Source organism: Phalangium opilio, unplaced genomic scaffold, assembly GCF_054372755.1.
Source record: "Phalangium opilio isolate 3A_F unplaced genomic scaffold, DU_Popi_V2 ptg000082l_1, whole genome shotgun sequence".
In the NCBI taxonomy this organism is placed as follows: Eukaryota; Metazoa; Arthropoda; class Arachnida; order Opiliones; family Phalangiidae; genus Phalangium; species Phalangium opilio.
In genome coordinates this window covers 7,767,125-7,791,527 of record NW_028324189.1, presented here as the reverse complement: position 1 = coordinate 7,791,527, position 24,403 = coordinate 7,767,125, and the positions used below count along the sequence as shown (strand labels likewise).

General features: G+C 39.5%; 4 protein-coding genes and 1 long non-coding RNA gene across 7 annotated transcripts; 3 read left to right on the top strand and 2 right to left on the bottom strand.

Moving 5' to 3' along the window:
- Window positions 1–93: 93 nt before the first annotated feature.
- Syn1 (Syntrophin-like 1) lies at window positions 94–9,480 on the top strand. 2 transcript variants are annotated; one of them, XM_089848213.1, is made up of 8 exons: window positions 94–311; window positions 434–884; window positions 3,689–3,879; window positions 3,965–4,180; window positions 4,250–4,392; window positions 4,494–4,744; window positions 4,823–5,028; window positions 6,663–9,480. In XM_089848213.1, the coding sequence occupies exons 1-8, from the start codon at window positions 309–311 to the stop codon at window positions 6,753–6,755; spliced, it is 1,554 nt and encodes a 517-aa protein (XP_089704339.1). In that variant the 5' UTR covers window positions 94–308; the 3' UTR covers window positions 6,756–9,480. The 2 variants fall into 2 exon arrangements, with proteins under 2 accessions (XP_089704339.1, XP_089704341.1); XM_089848215.1 differs by lacking the exon at window positions 94–311 and having other exon boundaries at window positions 332–884.
- A 2,622-nt stretch (window positions 9,481–12,102) lies between these two features.
- LOC149651337 (uncharacterized) lies at window positions 12,103–13,748 on the bottom strand. 2 transcript variants are annotated; one of them, XM_089848211.1, is made up of 7 exons: window positions 13,546–13,744; window positions 13,350–13,408; window positions 13,130–13,234; window positions 12,895–13,066; window positions 12,614–12,834; window positions 12,346–12,540; window positions 12,103–12,276 (listed from the first exon to the last, which is right to left on the bottom strand). In XM_089848211.1, the coding sequence occupies exons 1-7, from the start codon at window positions 13,596–13,598 to the stop codon at window positions 12,164–12,166; spliced, it is 918 nt and encodes a 305-aa protein (XP_089704337.1). In that variant the 5' UTR covers window positions 13,599–13,744; the 3' UTR covers window positions 12,103–12,163. The 2 variants fall into 2 exon arrangements, with proteins under 2 accessions (XP_089704337.1, XP_089704336.1); XM_089848210.1 differs by having other exon boundaries at window positions 12,895–13,234; window positions 13,546–13,748.
- Window positions 13,749–14,100: 352 nt separating this feature from the next.
- On the bottom strand, window positions 14,101–16,740 carry LOC149651336 (uncharacterized). The gene is made up of 3 exons (XR_016371174.1): window positions 16,282–16,740; window positions 15,069–15,215; window positions 14,101–14,215 (listed from the first exon to the last, which is right to left on the bottom strand). It is a non-coding gene; the product is annotated as an uncharacterized LOC149651336 (long non-coding RNA).
- Window positions 16,718–18,954, top strand: LOC149651335 (uncharacterized). The gene is made up of 5 exons (XM_089848212.1): window positions 16,718–17,972; window positions 18,195–18,265; window positions 18,419–18,508; window positions 18,718–18,807; window positions 18,889–18,954. Exons 1-5 carry the CDS (start codon window positions 17,804–17,806, stop codon window positions 18,937–18,939), a joined length of 471 nt encoding a protein of 156 aa, XP_089704338.1. The 5' UTR covers window positions 16,718–17,803; the 3' UTR covers window positions 18,940–18,954.
- A 1,483-nt stretch (window positions 18,955–20,437) lies between these two features.
- On the top strand, window positions 20,438–21,336 carry LOC149651334 (uncharacterized). Its single transcript, XM_089847208.1, has 4 exons — window positions 20,438–20,645; window positions 20,888–20,958; window positions 21,112–21,201; window positions 21,268–21,336. Exons 1-4 carry the CDS (start codon window positions 20,471–20,473, stop codon window positions 21,334–21,336), a joined length of 405 nt encoding a protein of 134 aa, XP_089703334.1. The 5' UTR covers window positions 20,438–20,470.
- The last annotated feature ends 3,067 nt before the right edge of the window (window positions 21,337–24,403 follow it).

Here is a 24,403-nt window from a genome sequence, read left to right as displayed (position 1 = left end):
ATCACGCTCTCAACAATGTAGCTAAGCATTTGCGTGCGTGAGTGCGCTATGCCAGTGTCTATTCGCCCATGCCGACATAGAGCAGTATTTTATGAGTCACAAATACATTTAAGGCAATTTAATGCAGTTTCTGTGTTTACTCCAGTAAAACTACTCCACGGAATTAATGCTTGTCACAATGGAGTAGTATTTAAAGAGACAAAACTTTATTTATGGCAATTTTATGGGTTCTTTCGTTGTCACTACCATAAAATTTCATCAAAGGAAATGTCAGTTGAAAGTTTGACCCGTCAACGGTGTCTTTATCCATGGTAAAACTTTTAAATTTTCCGCCTGTAGTTTTTTTTACGTCCCATTGAACGGGCTTTGAGAGCGCGAGTCGCGTGATCGAGGAGGCTATGCGTTAATTAAGTAATTTATTTCAATTGTCTAGTGTGTTAAAATCAAAATGGCGACCGCCGTTAGAACGGGAATGTTAGAGGTTTTAGTTCGACAACAATGGCACAAGGTATTAGTGACTTTAGAAGAAGATTGTTTAACTATCAGTTTGGACGAAAGTTACGATTTAAGCAATGGACAATCGACCAACGGTTTTTCGGACTCGGAAGTGCCGGACATCCCGGAAAGCATCGCGAACCAAAAGCGAGTTGTGCGAGTGGTCAAACAAGATAATAATGGATTGGGGATCAGCATCAAAGGCGGAAAAGAAAACAAAATGCCTATTTTAATCAGTAAGATATTTAAAGGGATGGCCGCTGATCAAACCGAACATCTTTACGTGGGAGATGCTATTCTTTCCGTCAATGGGGAAGACCTTAGAGAAGCGACTCACGATGAAGCCGTGCGTGCTTTGAAACACGCTGGGAAAATCGTCGATTTGGAAGGTATAATTACGTAGTTAATTCTCATATCGAGTTAATTAAATCGCGTTAAAAATTAAGTTATAATTTGAAGTAGATATGAAAAAGGTAAATTGGCATGTTTAGCTTAGCTATTTAGGAAAAAGTCGTCTGCTACTTTTAAAGGTCAAGGCTTATTCCGGAAATTTTGGTTTTTAAACTTTATGCTTGTTCTAACTAAAACTAACCCGCCTGACAGTGACACACATTATGACATATAAATTTGTTTTAATGTATAAGTCAGATATACTGTAGAAATAGAGCTGCCACAGGTTAGGGAAGGAAAACTTTTGTGGCAGGCAACCCTGTTCAAAGCTAGCTAGCTGTATACGTTATTAATGTATCCTAGTATTGACTTGGATTATTTTCTTCACTGTGTTATATGTTCCATTGTAATGACTGGATGCATTGCCACATGATTTTGTTCCAATTTTTGCATGAACTGTTTTGGTTTATCGCCTACTGTACCTGGTTTTAACAAAAGTCGTCTCTTCTTTTTTTGTAGGTACGTAACACACGCCCTAAAGCTTTAAACGCGGTACCTTCACAAGCACGCGAGAATCAGAAACACATAATGATTGTAATGTCAGCTTCCGCTTTCATTGTTCCAATTCTTACGCGTTGTGTGAAGGCACCCTAACACGCTGAAGCCTATCCCTAACCGTCTCCCCTCCTTCACCCACCCCACCCCCAAAAAAAGACTGTCCTTATCTTAAATTTAGCGAAACACTGTGATATTTTTTTTTTAACATTACAAGGAAGGGTGTGGGTTCTTATCTGGAGGGGCCTACTAACTCTGTCCTTTGACCCTATTGTTAAAACCTTTTTGCAAGTATTGCCTAACATATTCAATAATGCCTTGGACAAACTCACTAAATGACAAAAATTTAATCAATTTATATTTATCATGTAATTGCAATAAACTTATTGGCATGATATTGGTAATTGATACCATAGCCCACTTGATCACGCGCGTCACGACGCAAGCTGCTCGAGCAGCTTGCGTCGTGACGCGCGTGATCGAGTGGGCTATGTTGATACAGACCTGTTAGTGATGGGCTTCAGTCATCAATTATTTTTATTCCTGGCATGTACTTATATACACGAATTCTTAATTATCTTTATTACTAACTAACACCTCCATAACTGGATGTAGACATACGCTCTTAAATAGTTTATGATGTGTTCCATCAAGAAGTGATATCTAGTTTACTAGGGAGAAGGTTTAAGTTGCCTAGAAATATTCGCGCACCATAGTCCCAGTCCCCCTTTCAAAATACAAGGGGGGGAGGAACGTAAAAGGAGGCCGGGCTATTTCGCCTCTCCTCAGTCGGAAAATATGACTGTAATTTTCGTCATTCGCGTCGCGCTGACGTGAGTTTTCAAGAACCAATGAGATGCTGGTTGTAATTTAGAGGCGGAGGGGATTAACTCCGGACCTACGTCTTTTGGACTGGAGATAAAGCTAGAATAGAAATGTGGCGAATTTATACCTTCTCCCTAGTAAACTAGATATCACTTCTTGGTTCTATACAATTGGTAATTCATTAGCTAGGTACGTGTGGTTACGTAATAGCCATATCTATCTTTTACCATACTGTTTTGTTGGAATACTCCGTGTGATTTCCAATGTGCTAAGGTTGTACAGCGCCCAACAATAATTTAAGGCTATATAGCGTCTCGCGTACACTATAAAGTTAAGTAGACTTGAGAAACGCCTGCCCAATTATTGGAAACTCGCGGGATATAGTGACCACGACACTGTAAGGTGCCATTTCTAGTTAACCTACATTTTTTCTCTTATCGTAAATAATAGAAAATAGGGGGGAAAACAGTTTGAAGTGCTACACCTTTTCTCTCTTTGAAGGGAACTAGGCCTATATATGATTAGTCAAGGTTATATATGAAAGAATTGCAACACTGCATAGAAAACCGTGGTTGCTAGTCTTGTCTATACCAAGAAGTGATATCTAGTTTATTAGGGAGAAGTTATAAATTCGCCCCATTTCCAGCATTATCTCCAGTTCAAACGTATAGTAGGTCCGGAGTTAATCCCCGCCTCTAAATTACAACCAGCATCTCATTGGTTCTTGAAAACTCACGTCAGCCTGACGCGAATGAGGAGGAAAATTATGTATTTTCCGACTGAGGCGAGGCGAAATAGCCCGGCCTCCTTTTACGTCCCCCCCCCCCTTGTATTTTGAAAAGGGGACTGGGACTATGGCGCGCGAATACTTAGGCATCTTATACCTTCTCCCTAATAAACTAGATATCACTTCTTGATGTTACATAAAATGAGCCAAAACATTGGGGGGAAAGTTATGGATTTTTTTAGCAGTTTTGGTTTTACGAAAATAGACCATTCCATTAATCACTTGCAGAGAAACGAACGCGCTGGGGCGGGGCTTACGTCTTAGGTTATTTCCCTCCCGTTTATAGAGAGCTTTCGTTTGGGGGAGGAGCTAAGATATGTGAGATAATTTACACCGCCATAAGGAAAGCTGAAATCCACCAATATGTCTGCCAAAATCGTGGTAGGACTTAGGAGGGTGTGACGTACTACGTAGCCAACTAAAATCTCTATAGCCAGAGGCTAGCCGACTCGCACTGCCACTCGCGGTGCTTCTTGGCGCCATGGAAACAAACTAAGAAGGTCGCTCTGCCCCGGGGGGGGGGGAACTTAGGAACGTTGGTTAATTTGAATCGGGGGGGGGGGGGGAGGGGGCTGTATTATTATAGATTGAGAGAAAGTTAGGTTGATATCGCGATCGTTTTGTTTCTCTTGGCAGTGAAATATTTACGAGAAGTGACGCCGTATTTTAGGAAAGCTTCCATTTTGGCCGAAATTGGTTGGGAATTTCAACAAGGGGGATTGTTGACTGGAACAAATAGAGACGCCATTAATAACCGAACTTCCAGATCGGACACGAGATACGTTCCTTTACTGCTATGCCATTTGGCCCGTAATTTGACGCATCAGGTAGATAGCTAGCTCCTTGATGTCCTTTGTATTATAATAAGTAATAATAAGCCGACATTTTATTTTTTTATTCAACATATTTTAGGATTCTGATAATTGTAGTTTTGAAATCAAATCGCCCGACTGCAGTCGAACGTGCATTTTAAAATGTTCGGACAGTGTTCAGTGTTCGGCTTGGTTCAACGCTGTGCATGTGGCGCACAGTCAGTTGATGGGTCAAGCCATCCTAGAAGCCAATCACATGTTAGTCGATGTTCTAGAAGACGCTCAGTTGAAACACATGGGATGGCTCTCGGAGAAAGTAAGTTTAGAGTTGTCACCTTCATCCATAAATGACCACTAATTTTGGGCTGGGCTTTACTATCGGTAGGTTCACGACGAGTTAGGTGTTGTTCAGTGGAGAGCGGTATTTGTGGCGGTAACGGATAGGGATCTATTATTTTACGACTTGGTTCCTTGGACGAAGGAAGCGTGGGCGGTTCCGGTTCACACTTTCCCTCTCATTCACACCAGGTATCAAATCTATATAAGAATATTCTTGGCTCCCGATGTTCGGCTCAAATATATGACGTAACTATATAAACTCGGGTGTTATTTCTTCTCAACATGTTTAGGCTGGTTCATTCTTCGTCTATGGGTTTGGGTAGTCCGCAACAAATCATGGGAACTCTGCAACAAAACGGGACGTTATGCGTCATTCCGGGCGTGACGGACATTGTCACCTTCTCCTTGAGGATTGGCACCAGACACGGTATAGACACGCACGTCATGAGGGTTGAGACGCACAGGGATCTAGCCACGTGGGCCAGGACGCTCGTCAACTGCGCCCACGCTACCGCTACCGTCATTAAAGAAGCTAGTTTTGGTAAATATCCGTTGCATATTGCGGTTTTTCTAACAAAGCTGACCAATTAATGCCTATTTATCTATTTTATCTTTATAGCTTGTTTGTACAAAGGTCAAGAATGCGTGTTAGTCATTCATTACGAGGAAGGGTTCACGCTTCTGAGAGGTTCGAATAACGTGGGGGCCAGTCATTTGACAAACGCTAACGTCGTCTGGAAACACTCCTTTGATCGACTCAGGATGTCGGCTGATGACGGTGCTCATACACTCTGGCTAGACTTTGGTGGCGAAGATGGTGAAAAAGTAAGCCTTATCAATCCATTTCAAATTCAAATAGACCCTGCCACTCATTCTGGAATAGAAACAATCACGGAATAGAGATCGGCCTGTGTGTTGGTTTCTCTTCAAGAACTTAATGGAATGGTCTATAACAATAACGGAAAGTGAGACAGTAGAGTGAGAGACATTTTATGCATCTCCCCCTTCCCGGGCTGGTATACTAGGGAAAAAAGACGCGGAGACTTAAAGACGCGACAATAGAGTAGTGTCAGTAGAGAGGGGAGTAGACTGTTTATCCCTCCCTCTAGGCGCGCTTTTGTAAGAGGGGATACTGTAACTGTACGCGCCTGGTAGGGGGGATGACACTAAGAGATAGAATAATGTCAGTTCTGCCTGGTAGGGGGGATGACACTAAGAGATAGAATAATGTCAGTTCTGCCTGGTAGGGGGGATGACACTAAGAGATAGAATAATGTCAGTTCTATGCAAACGTCATACCCTTCTATCTCTTAGCTAAGTGTCATCCCCCCTACCAGGCGCGTACAGTTTCTCCTCTTACAAAAGCGCGCCTAGAGGGAGGGATACACAGTCTACTTCCCCCTCTCCCGACACTGCTCTATGGTATGACGTTTGCATAGTAGAACTGACATTACTCTATAGAGTTATTTCAGAAACCTTGGTGTGACGTCACCCATCCTATTTGTTGTAGAACCAAAGCAGTAACAAAAATGGCCGCCCACTGCCAAAGCTAAGGCTGTTACATTTTACTAGGCACTGACGTCACAGCTGAGATAGCTCTATTACCAGTCGCTATGAAATCAATCATCACCCTTAGGTTTACAAAATTCCATAGAGATTTTTCCACTCAGAATCGCCTATAGAACAAACTGTACTTTGGTCCACCCCTTTTTTTAACACCCTGTATACTCCATTTGTAAGTAAACAGGCCTATCTTAGAATTTGAAGGAACCATCACCACATTGTGAAATTCGGATTCCACAGGTGCAAAGTGGCGTGATTTGCGAGCCACCCCCTTTGTTTGGGGTTCTAATGGGGGGTGGGGCGGCAGGCTCCGGCTTCCTGGAATTTTGTTTTGCCAGGTTCTGGTTTGGGGATTACAGTGAAAGAGATAAAATCTGTACCAGTTGGGGGGTAACAGTGAAAGAGGTAAATTTTGGTATCAGTTGGGGGTACCCTTCCAAACTTTCTTCTATTTTCCTAGCTGTCAATTTAAAATATCTCTTGGCGTCATCGCGGCGCTCCCTACTTCAATTAGAAACAGTGAAAGGGAATATTTTTTTCTACCGAATTTTTAACAGAAAAGGGGTTGTTATTTTAAAGGGAAAGTATTTCCTAAGGTGCGTTTTACATTACTAAGCTTCAGCCTCTTAGCGTCCCACAAACGCGCGCCATAAGTAACAACATAATAATAAGTATGACAATCTATGTAATACGATAATGGAACTACATCAAGGCCCTGTCCAAACCGCTTTACCTAATTACGTAACGTTACTCTTAAGTTGTAGCTACACGCTAAGAATGATTTTTTTCCTTCTATCTTCTCCAAAGTGCCGCCATCTTGAAAAATGGCGGCCAGAAATATAACCAAAAGCTTCTTTTTGAAGGAATATTAATTTCTTTGTTATATTTACTTTCAGGAATTTGATATGCTTCAGTGTCCTAAACAGTTTGTGTTCACGTTGCACACGTTTCTATCTGCCAAAATTAGCAGGCTAGGCCTCCTGGCGTGACCACAGTGATTCCTTCACGCACCACCACCACCGTATGTCCCCGCCCCCTCTTTACCTCCCCCTCGGCCCCGCCCCTTCCTGGTAGAACAATCTTCTACATTTACTAAAGCTACAATATATCAATCAAGTAAGGAGAAACACGCGATTGACGATGATTCAGAAACCTTTCAGAAATTTCCGTTAGATGGCGCTACAGTAGGAATGGAATGGGAATAACGCCATCTAGCGGTGGTTTTTTTGTTTTTTGTTTTTATTGGTTTCCGGATCTTGTTTATCGCGTGCGTCACTGACACTTTAAAATAAATAAATCAATACGAAAGCCCAGTTTCGTCCGAAGCAGCTATAGGTCCGTTTATAAATGAATCACATGTTTGGTGCTTCCAATTATCATTACTATAATTAGGGACAAATCAAGATATATACATATTATAAATATATATATATTATAAATAGGAAAATCGTCATAATAGAGAGTTTTTTTAAAATAACCAATCAAACCCATCCTTTGTATAAAATAAATTAACAAAGAGAAATCTTCAAAAATGAAACGACCAAATGGACAGTCACAACTTCAAGTTATATAAGATTCAAATGCAAATAACTGGATTCAAGTGCTATACTCGCATTTTATCGTAGAGAAATTAATTTTATAGTACATTCATTGCATTTAATTTTAAGTGTTTTCTTTTTTTTTTTTAACCGTTTATTTGTTTCTTGTAAAGGCCTGTGTTCAATGTTACGAGCAATGAAGGGATATTTTTTCGCGTAAGGGGTTGGTAAGTTGCCTCATTGCACTTGCAGGCTTGCAGCGGTTTTGGTTTTGCCAAGGCTTAGGAGCTATTAAATTTATTGCTATTGCCATGAATGATTTTGGATTCTAACCAGTTTTATCAAAGAGAGTATAGAGGGGGAGTAGAAAGTGTTGCAAAACTTGATTGTTGCCCTTTTTTATCGCGCATCTGCATGCAATGCAGCCCGCAGTATTATGACGTCAGACACGTTGATAGTTTATCGTAGGTGGTGTGATAGTAGACCAATTAAAATCGTGCTTCAAGTTATATAGAGTAATGTCAGTTCTACGTATGCAAACGTCATACCCTTCTATCTCTTAGCTCAGTGTCATCCCCCCTAAAAGGCGCGTACAGTATCCCCTCTTACAAAAGCGCGCCTAGAGGGAGGGATACACCGTCTACTCCCCTCTCTACCGTCACTACTCTATTTAGGGGCAACACGTATTTTAGGCTTGTGGAGCGGCGGAGCTTCCACTCCCCCCCTTTATTCTCTTTGGTTTTATCTGGGTTGTTGAGTATATTTGAAAACAGGCTTTTACAAATGTAAAATAGATTTTTTTTGGTCAAATTGTTTTGAATTAAACCATTGGGGTTAAATTGTTTATTGGATAAAAAAAAAAACTAAGAACCAATATTGAATTCGTGGTTATAGGACTTTTGAAAAAGCCAAAGATATCAATCATCCTTTCGTACAAAAAAAAAATCATAGAAACAAGAATCAATATCGTGTCTATAAATCGCGCCTCTCTTAGAACAGTTTCCCAATTCTATAATATTATTATTATTATTATTATTATTTCGACTTTCTAACGTATTTATCGGGGCATTAACTAGACTAAAGTGCTTTACATATCAAAAGAGAAATTTATGCAAATTATCTTGCTATTTTAGTTGTAATTAACGTGACAGTAATAAGTATGAAACCCGTTAATGACGCGTTAACGAAGAAGACCACGACATGTTTTCCAATGAAACCAACTTGTTTTTTCTTTTATCACTCAAAGCTAGCTTTGGTAGAAGAAATTAATTGCTGGTGAGCCAGAGCCAAATAGGTTTAAGCGCAAAAGTTTTCTCTGTAAAGGTCTTTGCGAGTGGCATACTTATTACGTTAACGGTTATCTATGGTAGAATTAATTTATTAAAGGACAAGTCTCACGACAAAAAAAAAAACAAGAAGGTGAAGATATCATCTGGAATGACTTAAAACTCTAGCGTGCAAAGGTACAGACGTTGGGAGCAAGTTTTGAGAGTAGATTTTGGACGCTAGACTTGTCCTTTAACTTTGTTTCGTACTAGTGAAACATTAGCGCCATCTATAATATAATCGTTTGTGCCTAAAAAGGGAATTTTCACGGTGAAATACTAACTCAATAGACCAATACGAATATTACCTACAGAGAAACAAACTTCCAGGGGCACGCCTACATACTGGATAATTTCCCTGTCGCCACAAGACAACACTAGAGGCAGCCCAAGCGCACTGCATCTGAGAGGCTAGCTAACTCGGTCATGCCTCATGTCAGCGGTGTCTCCTGACATGATTGAAATTATCCACTATAGAATCGTGCCCCTGGAAGTTTGTTTCCCTGCATGTAATATTCGTATTGGTCTATTCTAACGGCAGTAAAGGTATAGGGGGCGTTATTGTTTGTATAGGAGAGTCAATTAATCCTTTATTGATTTAAGAGAAAAATTAAAATTATTAATTGTTAGTGCTATTTGAAAAATCCCTCCTAAATCATCATCCATATATATTTTGGTACACGGAAGTTTTAACCTGATATCAAAAAAGAAAATAAAAAATTATTATTAAATAGCGAATAATATAAAATAAAATATCGGGTTATATATAATAAGCATTATATAAAGATTCAAATGAAAGATCTTTTAAGCCTTCATATTCCTAATAAAAACAAATTGTATTATACCTCAAACAGTTTCATCTCTTCCTTTTTCTATAACACGGTGTTCAATAGGTGAATATACAGGGTGTTTCTGAAAAGTCCATCACAAATTAAGGGGCGTGTTTATGGGACCAAACTGAGCGGAAAGTACCAAAGAACATGGGGTCTACAACATTTAGTTTCGGAGATATGGCCCCCCAAACATTTGCCCCAAAAACGAGAAAATATCCCAAAATGTGGAGTAAGGGTTATTGCCATTACCCAACTTGTTTCGAAGTCATAGACAATTTCAATAGCCTTGAATTTGAGAAACACTACTGTAACTTTAGATAGCAGAAGGGTATAAATGGGTAGAAGTACGCGTACGGCGGTAATGTAAAGCTAATGCCAAGTGTCATAGTGTTTTAAGATTTCTCAGCACCCAGTGAAATGGTGGACCTCAACCTAGAGGGCAAGAAGTCCCAGAGGCCGTAGAAGACGAAGTCCTTACTATTTTCGAGGACGAACCAGAAGCAAGTACCCGCCAGGTGAGTAAGCGATTAGGCGTTGGTCACGTGCTCGTGTGGAAAATCCTCAAAAGTCACCAGTTTCATTCTTACCATTTTCAAAAGGTTCAAGGTTTGAATTCCGCGGACTACCCACGACGCATTGATAAACGCCATTGATTTCCCGCGTAGTCTGTTAGTCACAGACGAAGCTAATTTTTCGCAAGATGGTATTATTAACCTGCATAATAAGCATCAATGGTCCCAAAGAAACCCTCACGCAACGCTCGTTAAATCTCACCAAGTACAATTTAGTTTAAACGTGTGGTGCGGTATTGTAGGTGACAATTTAATTGGATCTTATTTTCTACAGCCCAGGTTAAACGGTGAGGCGTACCTACAATTCTTACAAGACGTTTTACCGGAATTACTTGACGACGTGCCCTTAGGTTTGGTGCGCAGAATGTAGTTCATGCATGACGGTGCACCACCACATTTCAGTCTCGCTGTCCGAGCTCACCTTAACGCGACGTTCTCTTTTCGGTGGATAGGTCGAGGTGGACCCGTGAAATGGCCTGCTCGATCACCCGACCTTAACCCGTGCGATTTCTACCTTTGGGGCCACTTGAAGGACATAGTTTATCAGAGTGAAGTACCTGATGTGGAAGAGCTTCGTCGACGAATCGTTAATGCCTGTCAAACTATTCGCGATACTCCAGGCATTTTGCAACGTGTTAGGGAATCGTTTGTAAGGCGTGTTCAAGTTTGCCTTAACGCGGGTGGTGAACACTTTGAACAATTCTTGTAGTAGTTATTTGTTACAGATTAAGAATGAAGAACTAATAAAAAATACATTTACATTGGGATCGTATCATGGCGTTTTCTCTGTGACACATCAAACACTAACGTAATGAACAAACTCAACCTTCAATCGCAACCATTTTACTGGGTGCTGAGAAATGTTAAAACACTATGACACTTGGTATTAGTTTAACATTACCGCCGTACGCGTACTTCTACCCATTTATACCCTTCTGCTATCTAAAGTTACATTAGTGTTTCTCAAATTCAAGGCTATTGAAATTCTCTATGACTTCGAAACAAGTTGGATAATGGCAATAACCCTTACTCCACATTTTGGGATATTTTTTCGTTTTTGGGGCAAATGTTTGGGGGGCCATATCTCCGAAACTAAATGTTGTAGACCCCATGTTCTTTGATACGTTTCACTCAGTTTGGTCCAATAATCACGCTCCTTAATTTGTGATGGACCTTTCAAAAACACCCTGTATAATATCCTTTGTTGTGGCTTGATCAACTTGTTCAAATGTACCCGACACGTCACTGCATACGTCAGGACCACTTTTCTACCAATTTAAGGTAAGGAAAATCAAGGATGATGGAGAGCTGAAGTCCGGTGGGACGCTATTAAATGGGGGAGGAATACACGGAAAAATGTCGGACGCCGGTCTTCCTGATTCGTCTGACGCAGACCGCCCGCCATATTCCGAGTATTCCTCCCCCATTTAATAGCGTCCCACCAGACCTGAAGCGTTCCACAGTTAGCGTGCCCACGGATTTCCTTTAAAGGGGGGGGGGGTGAAGTAGAAAATCAAGTGATTTTTTATCGATTCTTCTACTAATTACAAGACCATTCTGCATAGTGAAACATTCAGGAAATACTTCCGAATGATTTTAAAATTCAAATTAGGTTCAGATTTTAAGGATAAATTTATTCAAGGACCTCCGACCAATCGCGTAACGCCCTGCCTTCCATTTAACAAAATTCTCGTGGCACGTTCCGTGTTGAATGAAATTTATCACGAGATTTGATAAAATTTGGCGCGTGCCACGAGAATTTTGTTAATAAAAAGGCAGGGCGTTACGCGATTGGTCGGCAGTCCTTCTTTAAAATTATCCTTAAAATCTGAACCTAATTTGAAATAATTTTAAAATCATTCGAAGCTGGTATTTCCTGAATGTTTCACTATGCAGGCTGGTCTTATAATTAGTAGAAGAATCGATAAAAAATCACTTGATTTTCCACTTCACCCTCCCTTTAAATTACGCATCCTAACTCCCATCATTCTAGGGAAAATAAAGAAGAATAATTCAGAAAGCATTTATTTTCAGTTTTTTTTATTTGCAAATGAAAACTGCAATGATTTTTATTTATTTATTTATGTATGTACATGTTATGTTATGTTATGTTAAATATTGACATGAAGCTAAGCCAATCCGAGTCTCTCCTTTTCTTTCTGCTTTTTCTTAACAATTTCAATGTTGCGATCTTTCCACGTGCTTTTGCGCAATTTAATTGGGCGACTTCCTACGTATTTACCTGTAAACAAATTGTGAAAAACCAATATAAGCGAGTGAATTTTATATTTTCTTGAATGGAAGTGCTAACCATTCATTTCTCTCATTGCTTTAATGAAATCTTGGGGGTCTTTGAAGCTAACAAAGCCAAATCCTTTGGTCTTGTTGGTCCTTTTGTCTCGAACTACTTTGGCTTTAACAAAAGAAGGATATCGACCAAATGTTCGCACTAAAACTTCGTCTGTTACGTCATTCCCCAAATCGCCGCAGAATATTCGAAAATCATCTGATAAAGCAAAAATATTTTGTTTATAATATTCTTTTCTTAATACTGTTATGTCGTTGGTAATATGTTATACCAGGATCCCATTCGAGAAGCGAATTATCTTCCCAAACTTGATTTCCAGCTACACGGACAATTTTTTTCTTCTTGCTGGGTTTCCTATTCATGTTAGCCATGTGGGCGGAAGTCAGAGTAACGCTGGGCGCGTAAACGGGGGGAGTCGTCGGTTCATTAGATTCCTGCTGTTCTCTCATCTTGGAGTTCATTGACGATGAAGAATAATGATCCCCTTGAGAACTAACCAGCGATTTTTAGACCAAACGTTATTCGGTATATTTTTAACCCTACACTACTTACGAAGATTTGGAAGTATCGCTAGAAGTCTGTGAAGGTCCTCCGTGTTGTAAATAATTGATGGCCATGGGTGGTGGAGGTGGTGGGGCTAAAGGCGGTGGTGAGGCAGGCACCGTGTAAACAACCCCGTGATTTGAAGGTTGGTGAGTTTTTACCGGTCTGGCTGAATAGACAGCTGGAGTCGCGATAGAATAGTTAAAGTCCTGAGTATTTGATTGGCCAAAACTAATCATATTACTCGTGTGCTCAGAAGCGTACATATTCGAGTTCTCCATGCCAGAAGTGTGATGTGTCATTGGTGCGCGCACCAGCTGATGCGGAACAAATTGAGTCGTAGAATTCCCTGAAAATTCATCTATTAGATTGTAGTATAATATGAGTAGCATTGCCACAAAATTGCCACGATTATTAATTTCATGGGTTAGGTTTGTAAAGCTTCGTCTTAATCTTCATCTTACCCATAACGTTCGAATTCCGGTCTCCAGAATTAACAGGCATAGAGATTTCGTGTTCAAACCTAAAGTTTAAACATAAAACAATTAGTAGTGAATCCCTAGCTGATTTGAATAAGAAATTATAAGTTTATTTTTCTATAATAACATGTTACATGTAGCCTTAGGGTGGTTAACAATTATAGAGTAAGTTGGTTTTTACCTATTCATTTCCTCTTCCATCTCTTTAAGTCGTTGATTAGTAATCCCCGCCATGTTTCAAAACTAATATCTGTAAATACTGAAATTTGTTTACAGTTTTACAAATAATAATGCAAAATAAAACAACGTTAAGCCACCACTTCACTCGACTGCCGTCGATTTAGCAGAAGAGAATCAGCAGAATGAAAAAAAAAAAACTTAGGCGAAAGTTCTGCCGGACTCACGACGGAAAAATTGCAACGTAGGAACGCTTCCGCTTTGAAGCTAGCCTCGTCTTGACGTGGGACACAAATCCGCAATCGCGCCTTGGCAAGTAGTTCACGTATATGTGATTCAGTATAGTAACCTTTTTCCAAATGTTCTGATGTTGGGATTGGGAAGAATCATGCAAAAATTACCCCGCTTTGTGGTACACTTTTCTCGAAAAAAGAATATTTACTTTTGCTTATATTCAGAGGGTACCAATCAAGTTTCAATAACAAATTAGTAAGCTTATAAATAGAAATAATTTTATCAAATAATATTTTATAAATATTAATATTTATTTAATAATAATATTTTTATTTTGAAATATACTCCATTGATACATTAGATTTTATTAATAAGATTAATAATGAAAATTATAAAAATATTTTTATAAACGTGTAACTTCCGTGTGTTCAGTCCAGGTACTGAAAATAATAAAAAAAATTTATGATTAACAAATTTTAATCGGCTTAGAATTTCCACTGTTTTTCCACGCTAATACCCTACTAAACGAGGTTGTTAGGATGGAAAACCAGGGTATTTGGGTGGCAAAACGTAGCATATGTTTTTGCGTTCAGATCAGAAGTGCGTAAAGTCACTGAGGCTAGAATACGCGAGTGGTTAGCCCCTCGCTGACACTTTAAACTACTTCAATCTCACTAAATAATTATACATTGTCGAGGGGTCCGACATTTATACGAAATCCCGTACGCTTCTCGCGAAATCTTTGAATAAATCAATAAATCACGAAATCAAAGGTGGAAATTCCGAAACCTTTGGCGAAATCGCGAAATCAAAGATGGAAATTCCAAAATCTTTGGTGAAATCAAGAAATTCCGTAACCTTTTTTTGGGAATGTCGGTGAATTTGAGCGCGAGATTTGAATTAAAACTGTTTGAAACCCAGGCCAACAGGTGATTATATAAAGTATTTGGCCTTGCTGAACTTGTTGAAAAATAAGAAATCGTCATCACGTTATGACGCTACTTCCAGATTTTCAGGCATGCTCGCCGCGATTTTTTACGTGACGTGAGTCTAGTGATTTATTGTTAAGCCATGGATAAAGAATGCGCGTGATGAAATGTGTTTTCAAGCTAACCTACAGCATGAAAACAAATTTCGTCACGCGCATTCTTCATCCATGATCTAACGATTTTGAGCGCGAGCGTCATTTCTCCAGAGTAGAGACGTCACTCGTGACGATTTGTTATAATTTTTAATTAGCTCCTCCTACTTTATATATTTAACTATCCAAAAAGTTCGGAAAAGAAATCGAACCTATTGGAAAAATAGAATAGTAGATCCGTATCGATTGGATGCATTTCTCTAAAGTTCTCATTGTCTTTTGACTGCCTTCCAGGGGCGCTTCCCCTCCCCCCTTGACATAACTGCGCTTTTTATTTTATAAGAATGAAGAAGAATCATCTGAAAAAGAGTGCTAGTGCGTGAGTGTGTGGGGTGGAGGTTCGCTTTCCGGTGGACAAAAAAGGTTCAGGGTTGGGGGTGCATATCGAAGGGGGCGCCTACTTTAAGCGATAGCTATTCTTTCTCGCTAGGGGGGTAATCAATCACAATTTAGCGGACATCGCCAGTTACAGAGACTATGTACACGGAGTATAGAAATAACGTCCTGAAAAGAACGCTGAGAACAGAGAGCTGAGGCGCTGTAGATTCAAAACATCTTACAAGTTTCTCCTTGGAGGAGTAATCTCGCCACCTCAACGACCATCTTCAGCGCTTCAGCTGACCAGTGCCGGATCAACACCCTCGGGGGCCCCTAGGCACTGCGATATGACAGCTGAGAGCTTAAAGCTGACCATCGGGGTCACCTGAGCTTCACGCACGTGCCTAGTGGGTAATCCGGCACGCAGCTGACCACTGTGCGTATTCAAAGAGAAATGCAAACGGCTAATAGGAATCGTTTCCGAACTCGGCGTGTGTTGTTTCTGGGCAGTTTTGCTTTATCTCGGGGCATCGCTAGATGCCCGGAAAAATAGTTTCTTGGTGGCCGTAGAGGCGGAGGAGGAGAGCTGCCCAAGGAGATGCTCACATTTCGGGGATACACTTACAATAGACGTAACCCCAAAGACAAAATAATACTAAACTAGCGCTATTGGGATTCAGTAAAATCCGAATCTAATACCCACTAACCTAAGAAGTATAAGACTCAAATCATTTTCGAAACTATATTTGTTAGCCCAAACTTCTCGTTTTTTGAAATGAAGGTCTGGGTTGTGGCCCAGCAGAGGGAGAACTAACTAAAGTAAAAGTTTCAACAATGTTCTCTTAAAGAGGTAGTGGTGGGCGAGAAACCTCTGTTTGCCTTGAACCTTTAGTTAGACTTTGAACACAACGTTTCATGTCTCTCGGGAGTTTAGCAACTTCTCGTTACTGGGGAGGAAAATTTTCGCCCTCCTTTCACATATTTTGACAATAGAATATCTTAGGGTTTTATACTTCCTAGGATACGAGTCTTTAATTTCTGACTTACGTTAAAACCTAGTAATCGTGAGAAAAAAGAGCAATTGGTTCTTCTTAGCAAATAGAAAGGGCCCCAGCCGCTTGTAGAGTGTGAAATTTACCGTAAATAGATAATGCTCGTAACTTCTTCCGCCCCAGTGAACAAAGAAAGTTGTCTGTGAAGGCGGGGCCAATATGAGGCCAACTCGTTGACAAGCGGAAGATAATATATTATAGGCTCGTTTTTTACACTCGATTCTGTTTTTTGTTTGCTGGCACGAGGGGAGAAGGCTTCGCGCTTTTAACTGAGTTAGAAATAATAACTCCGCGCCATAAAATAACACCGTCGACCTTCGATTCGTTCAGTTCACCCATACTTGATATAATAGATAAAGTTCAGGCGGATTAATAAGTAACGTTAAACACACAATGGGAAGAAAGTAGCACGTGCTTGAACGGGACTTGCGGGATAGATTGAACCCCTTTGAAAGTGATGATCAAAATCGCTTACTAAAAAAAAGGGGGAACTTTATTAACTGACGCAAAAAGGGAAATTTGAAGTTTCTGAGATAAGCAGCGTGCTTGAAGATTAGATATGCGCGGGAGTTCAGTTGCCGCTTAGCGTTTAAATTGACAGAGTTCAGGCGTTCTGAACCCAGAAGACTAAACAGGGTGGAAACTTTCACCGACGACTAGATACTTCTTATTAGTGATGGCCGATGTCGATACCAAAGTCTTACAGGAACCGATACCAACACAATTAAACCGATATCGACAGATATTTTACCAGGCGCTAGAGTTATTCCAATAAAGTTAATTGGTGAAACAAAATGAATCAACTGAATTTTAAAATACCTTGATACCTATTTGATTGGACGGAGAAGAATTTTACCAATTGCACCCTCAAAGCGTTCCTAAATCGTTAAGTTGTTTACGCGAATTATTTTGAATATGTATTTACTAAAATAACTTTATTTTGCGTTTCGAGTCCTTCGTGTCAAATACGTTTTAACTGGATTAATTTTGACTAGACTTCATTTATATTAGAATTTCATATATTTTTAATATGGAGATTCAAATATGACACAAAACAGTTGGCGTTTGCACAATGACAGTCGAGGCCAAAGCTAGAATCTAAACAGGCGTCACGTTCCGTTCGAACTGAGTTGATTTATATAGAAGAAGCTGAAGCGTATGAATACATTATGTTAAATCTCATAGAAAAGTAAGTAAGGCGACTGAACACGAACACGCGAAAAAAGCATTGCGAAACGTGTTCTAAGGCCGTGTTGAACGTCACGCGGCTAAAACAGTGACACTTTCGGAGTGTGAGATAGTGTCACGTTGTACAGTCCACCGCAATCATCCATCATTTTTGATTGCCTTCGTGATAACCTAGAAAAACACATGTTTAATAAGATTATTTTAGGCGTAGGTCTATGTAAAAAATTTTCTATATAACATTTTCGGCGCTTCCCATATTGTTCACATTCACTTCTTGGCAGTGTACTCGGTTGGTTTCAGTCTCTCTTCTACGTACATAATCTTAAGCAATGTCTTCAAGTAGAATAATGATAACGTTGGCTTTGATCCTCTGTATTTTCGAAATCAGAGTTCTTAGCCAATCTTGCAGCGAAGATGCTCTTCAACCATACGCTACCATTAAGAACTGCAACTCCGAGTCCTTATACTACACCGCAAATTATTTGGCCAACAAGTGTTGTAAGTATCGTATTTATTTGCTCGCGCAACTTGCAATGGTACCACATACCATGGAAACGTCCTTTTTCCACGATTCTACACCACCAGGATCGTCCAAACAATATTTTATACGCTACTAGTTTAGCTTCTTAAGAAATTTAGCATATTGATAATGGCAAACAATTGAGATGCGTTACAATAAAGGTTTTTCTCTAATCTATCTCCTCATTAAATTCGAATCAGGTTTCGTCAGCACCACCGACTGTTTCGAAAAGGTCGCCTCTTGCCTAGGAGACAGTGACTACGACGCTAATGTAAGCGAGTACGAAGTTAATTCACTTTTGACGTCTTTTCGTGAAGGTGGGATCCAATCAGAGAGGACCACGCATGCATGACCGTCTCTGATTGGGTCACCCTGACGAAAGATGATTAGCGCTGAAAATCATCCCTTTTGTTACCGTTGTTAGAAAGCTGCGCAAGATTGCGCCAAGGATCTGGAAATGGAAGTGAAAGACTTACTCGCAAACCGTTGCAACACTTCACCCGCTATGTACTTGGTAAGAATAACACTTTACCCGTTCAAAGGAATAGTCGCGGAAGCATCCGTAACCAAGAGTGTTTCGTCAACACTAGTTCATGGTAGCTGAACGGTTATATAATTTATCATATTGGGACTTGAACTCGGTTTCAATAGCTCAGCGATTACTCCTTTAACGCCAGAATTACAAAATGGCCACATGAAACCTACTTTTATCTATCGATATAGAATACCCTACAGTCTAACTGCTGTGTTAAAACCAAACTGGTCGCCCAAAAACCGGGTTCCACACTTGGACAACTCGAAGGTGTTGTTGAGGTAAGTTTCACACAAATGTAAAGGACTCACATTTCCTAAAAAATTCTTTATAAACTAAAGTATCTTTATATTTATTTCAAGAAATGCTACGGTTCTTCGGGATGCAAGAGAGCCGCTTGTCCATCAGCTTAAAAATCAAGAAATTTTAAGAAAAGAGAATTATGTAAAATTTATATGATACATTTTTAAATAATAAAGTCAATTGCTCTCAATAAATTAAATTGATCTTAAGAAGTTCATTTAATCTGTATTAAATTTCTCAAGTCAAGAGTTGTCCTTGTTTCTCGTTGTAATTACCATTACAGTTTGACATAACTTGAGAAGCGTCAATAATTAGACGGCGAAGTGAAGGAAGGTTGCGTTACCACAAGATAACTTCAACTGACCCTACCTTTCGTCCTTGACTCTAGTTCTGAAAGTTGAGACGTTTATCTCGCTTAGATACAAAACCCAAGACGAAAAGTTTTCCGATCTAATTTGATAAAAAGAAATAAAAAAGTTTTTTTGCATTATTTACTGTTATTACTTTACTTACATTAATACGAAAAAATGCATAGCACCATCTATAGACCATTACATAAATTACTTGTAGAGAAACCAACGAAAATAGAAGGTAGGTAGCCAGTGGAAGCTGAACACGAACACGTGAAAAAAGCCTTTCGAAACGTGTACTGCACCGTTCTAAAGGCCCGTTTTCAATCAACTTTTTCCAAGCTTTTCGCTGTGGCTTTTTTGGGAAATTTTGACGGGCTTTCGAAGATAAAAAATCTTCAAAAAAATTAAAACGGAAAAGCTAAAACTCGTATCGTTTTCAAACAAGCTTCAAATGAATAAAAAATTACAAGTGGGCGTGTTTTCATGTGTGTAGACGTCATTTTCTTTTCAAAAAAAGTCCTAAACCCGTAGCAAAACTGAACGCGCCAAAACTGTTTGAGCGGCAAAAGCTTAAAGAAAATGAGAAGCAAATATCAAACTCATTTAGATATCTGCTTCTCGAAGGTTTAAAGCCTGAAAAGACGAAAAGCTGAATTTGAAGCTTGTTTGAAAACACCAAGATTTTTTGCTTCGGCTTTCCGCTGCTACTTTTGAAGCAAAAGCTTAATTTTTGTTCAAAAAAATCTTGATTGAAAACGCGCCTTAAGGTCGTGTTGAACGTCACGAGGCTTAAACAGTGACGCTTTTAGAATGTGAGATCGTATCACGTTGTACATCCCCGTGCAATTGCCTCCAGTATTAAAGAATAGGCTAGCATTCTGCAAAACCCAAAGCTGTCGTCTCATATTTAACGAATTAGAGTTACACTACGAAATAATTTTTCAAATACAGGTACAGAGTGTACACTTGGGTTTGGCTTCACCTTTATTCAGTCTTAGCCCCAATTTCTCGCTAGTATCCACAACCAAATAGCGAAAGTAGCATTCTCTTTTTGAATATACTCGAAGACCTGGCCTAATTTAACATTCAGCGGATTATGGAGTACTGGCATACTGGTGAACTGATAACCTAGAAAACACATGTGGACTTGTGGAAAACTATTTTAGACGTATAGGTTAAAATATTTCTACAAAGCATTATCGGTTCCACCCATATTTTCCAGAATTCACTTCTCGGCAGTGTATTAGGTTGGTTTCAGTCGCTCTTCTTTCGTACATCATCTTAAGCAATGTCTTCAACCAGAATAATGTTAACGTTGGTTTTGATCCTCTGTATTTTCGAAATCAGAGTTCTTAGCCAGTCTTGCAGCGAAGATGCTCTACTACCATTTGGGGAGACTTCACTTAAGAGCTGTAGAATTGAGTCCATATACTACTCCGCCAATTACTTGGCCAATAAGTGTTGTAAGTATGGTATTTACTCGATTCATCCCACTTCAATGGTACCACATTCCATGGAAACGTCATTTCTTCCACGATTCTACACGGCTCACAAGGGTCGTGCGAACAATATTTTATGAGCTACTAGTTTACCTTCTTAAGAAATTTAGCATATTAATAATGGCAAACAATTGAGATGCAGTACCATAAAAGCCACAAAGTAAATAATTTTTCTTTCATCTATTTTCTCATTAAATTCGAATCAGGTTTCGTCAGCACTGAAGATTGTCTCAATAGTGTCGGCTCTTGCCTATTGGAAAAAGGATACGATACTAATGTAAGCGAATACAAAGTTAATTCACCTTTGACGTCTTTTCGTGAAGGTGGGATCCAATCAGAAAGGACCCACGCATGCCCACCGTCTCTGATTGGGTCACCCTGTCGAAAGATGATTAGCGCTGAAAATCATCCCTTTTGTTACCGTTGTTAGAAAGCTTTGAAAGAATGCGCAAAGGAGCTGAACAAAGATGCACAGGACTTAACCGCGAACCGTTGCAACACTTCACCCGATAAGTACTTCGTAAGAATATCACTTTATCCGTTCAAAGGAATAGTCGCGTAACCACGAGTGTTTCGTCGAGACTAGATCCTGGTAGCTGGAAGGTTACATAGTTTATCGTATTGGGACTTGAGCGATTATTCCTTCAACGGATAAAATTACTTAAAAATGACCATGTATGAAACCTACCTTTATTTATCGATACAGGATGCTTTAGAGGCTAACTGCTGCGTTAACACCAAAGTGGTGGCCCAAAAACCGGGTACCACATTTAAACAATTCCAAGATGTCAGCGAGGTAAGTTTGACGCGAATGTAAGGGACTCATATTTCGTAATAGATCCTTCAGGTGCGAAGTTTTTCTATCATTACTTGGAGTTAATCCCTAAATGATAGAAAGACTACAACCAAATGTAAAAACTTTATGATGGGAGGGGGTCTCCAATCACGAACTCTACGACGCTCGGTGAAGCCAGTGGGAAAGACTAGGCAACTTCAAAAACGCCAGGCAGTCTAAACTGTCATCACTTGGCCCATTCGTAATAATACACTAAAGTATCTTTATATTTTTTTCAAGGTATGCTACAAAAGTTCGGGATGCAGTAGAGCCCCTTGTCCATCAACTTAAAAATAAAGAATATTCAAGATGAGAGAATAATGTAAAATTTAAAAGATACATTTTCAAATAATAAAGTCAATTGCTTTCAAATAATTAAATTGATCTTATAAAGTTCATTTAATCTGGAAACATTTCTGTCTAACATTTTTGAAGTCAAGTATTGTCCTTGTCTCTCGTTGTTATTACCAAGACAACTTGACAAAACGTGAGATGCTTCAATATTTAGAAGGGAAGGAAGGTTGCGTTACCACAAGATAACTCCATCTGACCCTACCTTTCGTAAAAGACTAGTTCTACCTCTAGCGGCGCTTCTTTGATGCGAGGTAAATAACCCAACCTATCCGCCCTTGCAATGCTAGCTCCTCTTCTGGAAATAATGGAACAGTCTATTGGACTGAACAATACTTTACCTTATCACACTCGTTTGCAAACGAAACGATCAGTTAGCTGCCACGTTATAATCGCATCTGTTAATTTTGCTGATAAAAAAGTCATCCATCATTTAATATTGTATACGGAGGCGTTTGATATATTGCGTATTATTCATCTACCGCTTATATAAAACATACGACCAACTACTATCGCATACATGTAGCTCTAAAGCTTCATTCGAAATGAATTTTACACCAAGTGCGACTTCCGTTCAACTGGCTCTCGCCTTATTGGCAATTTTAAACGTGAAAACTTCCGGATTTCATTACCGTCCTTTCAGATCTCCTCAGTGTAAAGGAATCGCTACGCAGTGTGATAAACCAAATCCCAGGCAAATAAGAGAATATAGCAGAGTTCTTAAAGCGGGAGGATGCAGTAAGATATTATTAAATAATACGTTTTTTGACAATTTCGGGGGAAACTTGGACATGTACGTCAACGTGTGCAGCTCTTATGGTTATAACGTTACTTATGGCGATTTTACAGGCAAAGACGACAGTCCAGAAGTCAGACAGGCCTTCGCAGCTTGCCTCAATGCTGTACAACCGGAATTACTTAAAAACGTAAGTAAGGCCAACCTTTTCAACACGTAAATGGCCATTCAGATCCAAAGCATTATCTAAATAAGTATACTCAGTTGCCCAAGCAGTGACTGTTAAGAAATTGTACACCAAAAATTCCCAAACACGAATGTCCTTCGAATCCAATGTGTCTTTTCTGTTACACATTTTTCAAACACTTACTATTAATGCGTCTTCGCAAACTTCTTCATAGATCTCTGAACTGACTGGCAACAATCAAGCGTGTCGGGACGATATTAGCGACCTTGGCTTTAAGTTCCAAACAGAAGGAATATTAGCCGACTGCGAGGTTTTCGGAACCAAGTATGAGGTACGTCCGAGCGAACCTATCACAATCAGATCCTTGGTCAGGATCCAGACAGGGTGTTGCATAAACGGAGGGTAATTATAGAAGCGTAGTACAGTGGGATGGTTCTATGGGCAAACTGAAAGATAATGGTAATTTAAACACTCCAATCATAACGGTGGTCCGGACGGCAAAATCGGTCATAGAAATTTTAAAGATTTTCGACTGCCTAATATCTAAACTGGCGAAGATTTGGTCTGTATAGCGAAACAAACTAATTATATTTACTTTTGAAATTTCAGGATTGTCTAGTTCGATGTTCGACTTGTATTCGATTGGAACCGTTTGGATACGATCCCACAGAGAATACACTTAAAACTTTCAGGGTAAGAAGTATATTATCAAAGGGTACGAATCCTTCCGCGTAGAGAGGTTAACGGTAATAGTTAGCGCAGGGCGCTGTTGGTTAGTTGTGGCATATGGGGGGGGGGGAATAGCGGTATATAACGAAAAGGTCACAGGCTTCATCTGGGTAATCCCTTCCAGGGTTTAGTTCAGAGTATTATTTCTTAATTTGTGACTTTTTTCTTTCCTTCAAGGCTTGCCCGAAAAGCGTCGCTGCTCAATATTTAAATAAAACATAGTCGAAATATTGATTGTTAATTGATTGGAATAAAAACTAACAAATCTGCCTAATTATTTATGGTCAGATGACTCTGAACTTTGAACATAATTATCTATTTAAATTAGACTATGTTCCGTTAATTTTTGAAGTAGGAATGGAGAACGATTTAGTCCCATTTCCCCCAAAATAGTTCTCCCAAACGCTACTTATCCCAATCCCAGTTTACCCAAAATTATTTCTCCCAATGATTTTTAACCCAAATATTTATCTCTCCCAAAATTAAAATAAGTATCGTATACATTTTACTATTCTAAATTAAAACCATATTTTATTGCCTCCAAAAACTCTTCGGGTGTTTTAGCGCCGGTGTCCAATTGTTCTCTTAGAATGTTCCGTTTGTTTTCAAGATCGCGAAACATTTTTAGAGGTGGTCTAACAGAGTGAAGACGGCTCATAGAGTCTATTTCAATTTCTTGATGGACCTCTTTTCTTTTCATAAACTGTATGAGTTCATAGATGTCGGGATGAGGGACCTTCAACGCTTTGTTCCACTTGTTATGTGTGCCTTCACAATCATTGTTCGTTCTTGCATCCGCGTTGTCACCATAGCACCACATGAATTCTGCAGAGCTGAAAGATAAACCACGGATTGCGGCGATTGTTTCTATGGCGCGAAACATA

What these genes read in the sequence shown, in the direction of transcription:
- Syn1 (XM_089848213.1), top strand. An exon ending in GAAAATCGTCGATTTGGAAG is followed by an intron (nt 885 to 3,688) that starts GTATAATTACGT and finishes TTCTCTTGGCAG; the next exon opens with TGAAATATTTACGAGAAGTG. An exon ending in CCCGTAATTTGACGCATCAG is followed by an intron (nt 3,880 to 3,964) that starts GTAGATAGCTAG and finishes AACATATTTTAG; the next exon opens with GATTCTGATAATTGTAGTTT.
- LOC149651337 (XM_089848210.1), bottom strand. Translation starts at nt 13,598, where the DNA reads ATGGCGGGGATTACTAATCAACGACTTAAAGAGATGGAAGAGGAAATG. An exon ending in CCGGAATTCGAACGTTATGG is followed by an intron (nt 13,235 to 13,349) that starts GTAAGATGAAGA and finishes ATGAATTTTCAG; the next exon opens with GGAATTCTACGACTCAATTT. An exon ending in GCTTCTCGAATGGGATCCTG is followed by an intron (nt 12,541 to 12,613) that starts GTATAACATATT and finishes TTGCTTTATCAG; the next exon opens with ATGATTTTCGAATATTCTGC.
- LOC149651335 (XM_089848212.1), top strand. Translation starts at nt 17,804, where the DNA reads ATGTCTTCAAGTAGAATAATGATAACGTTGGCTTTGATCCTCTGTATT. An exon ending in TTATTTGGCCAACAAGTGTT is followed by an intron (nt 17,973 to 18,194) that starts GTAAGTATCGTA and finishes AATTCGAATCAG; the next exon opens with GTTTCGTCAGCACCACCGAC. An exon ending in CTTCACCCGCTATGTACTTG is followed by an intron (nt 18,509 to 18,717) that starts GTAAGAATAACA and finishes CTATCGATATAG; the next exon opens with AATACCCTACAGTCTAACTG.
- LOC149651334 (XM_089847208.1), top strand. Translation starts at nt 20,471, where the DNA reads ATGTCTTCAACCAGAATAATGTTAACGTTGGTTTTGATCCTCTGTATT. An exon ending in AAAAAGGATACGATACTAAT is followed by an intron (nt 20,959 to 21,111) that starts GTAAGCGAATAC and finishes TACCGTTGTTAG; the next exon opens with AAAGCTTTGAAAGAATGCGC. An exon ending in CTTCACCCGATAAGTACTTC is followed by an intron (nt 21,202 to 21,267) that starts GTAAGAATATCA and finishes CGTCGAGACTAG; the next exon opens with ATCCTGGTAGCTGGAAGGTT.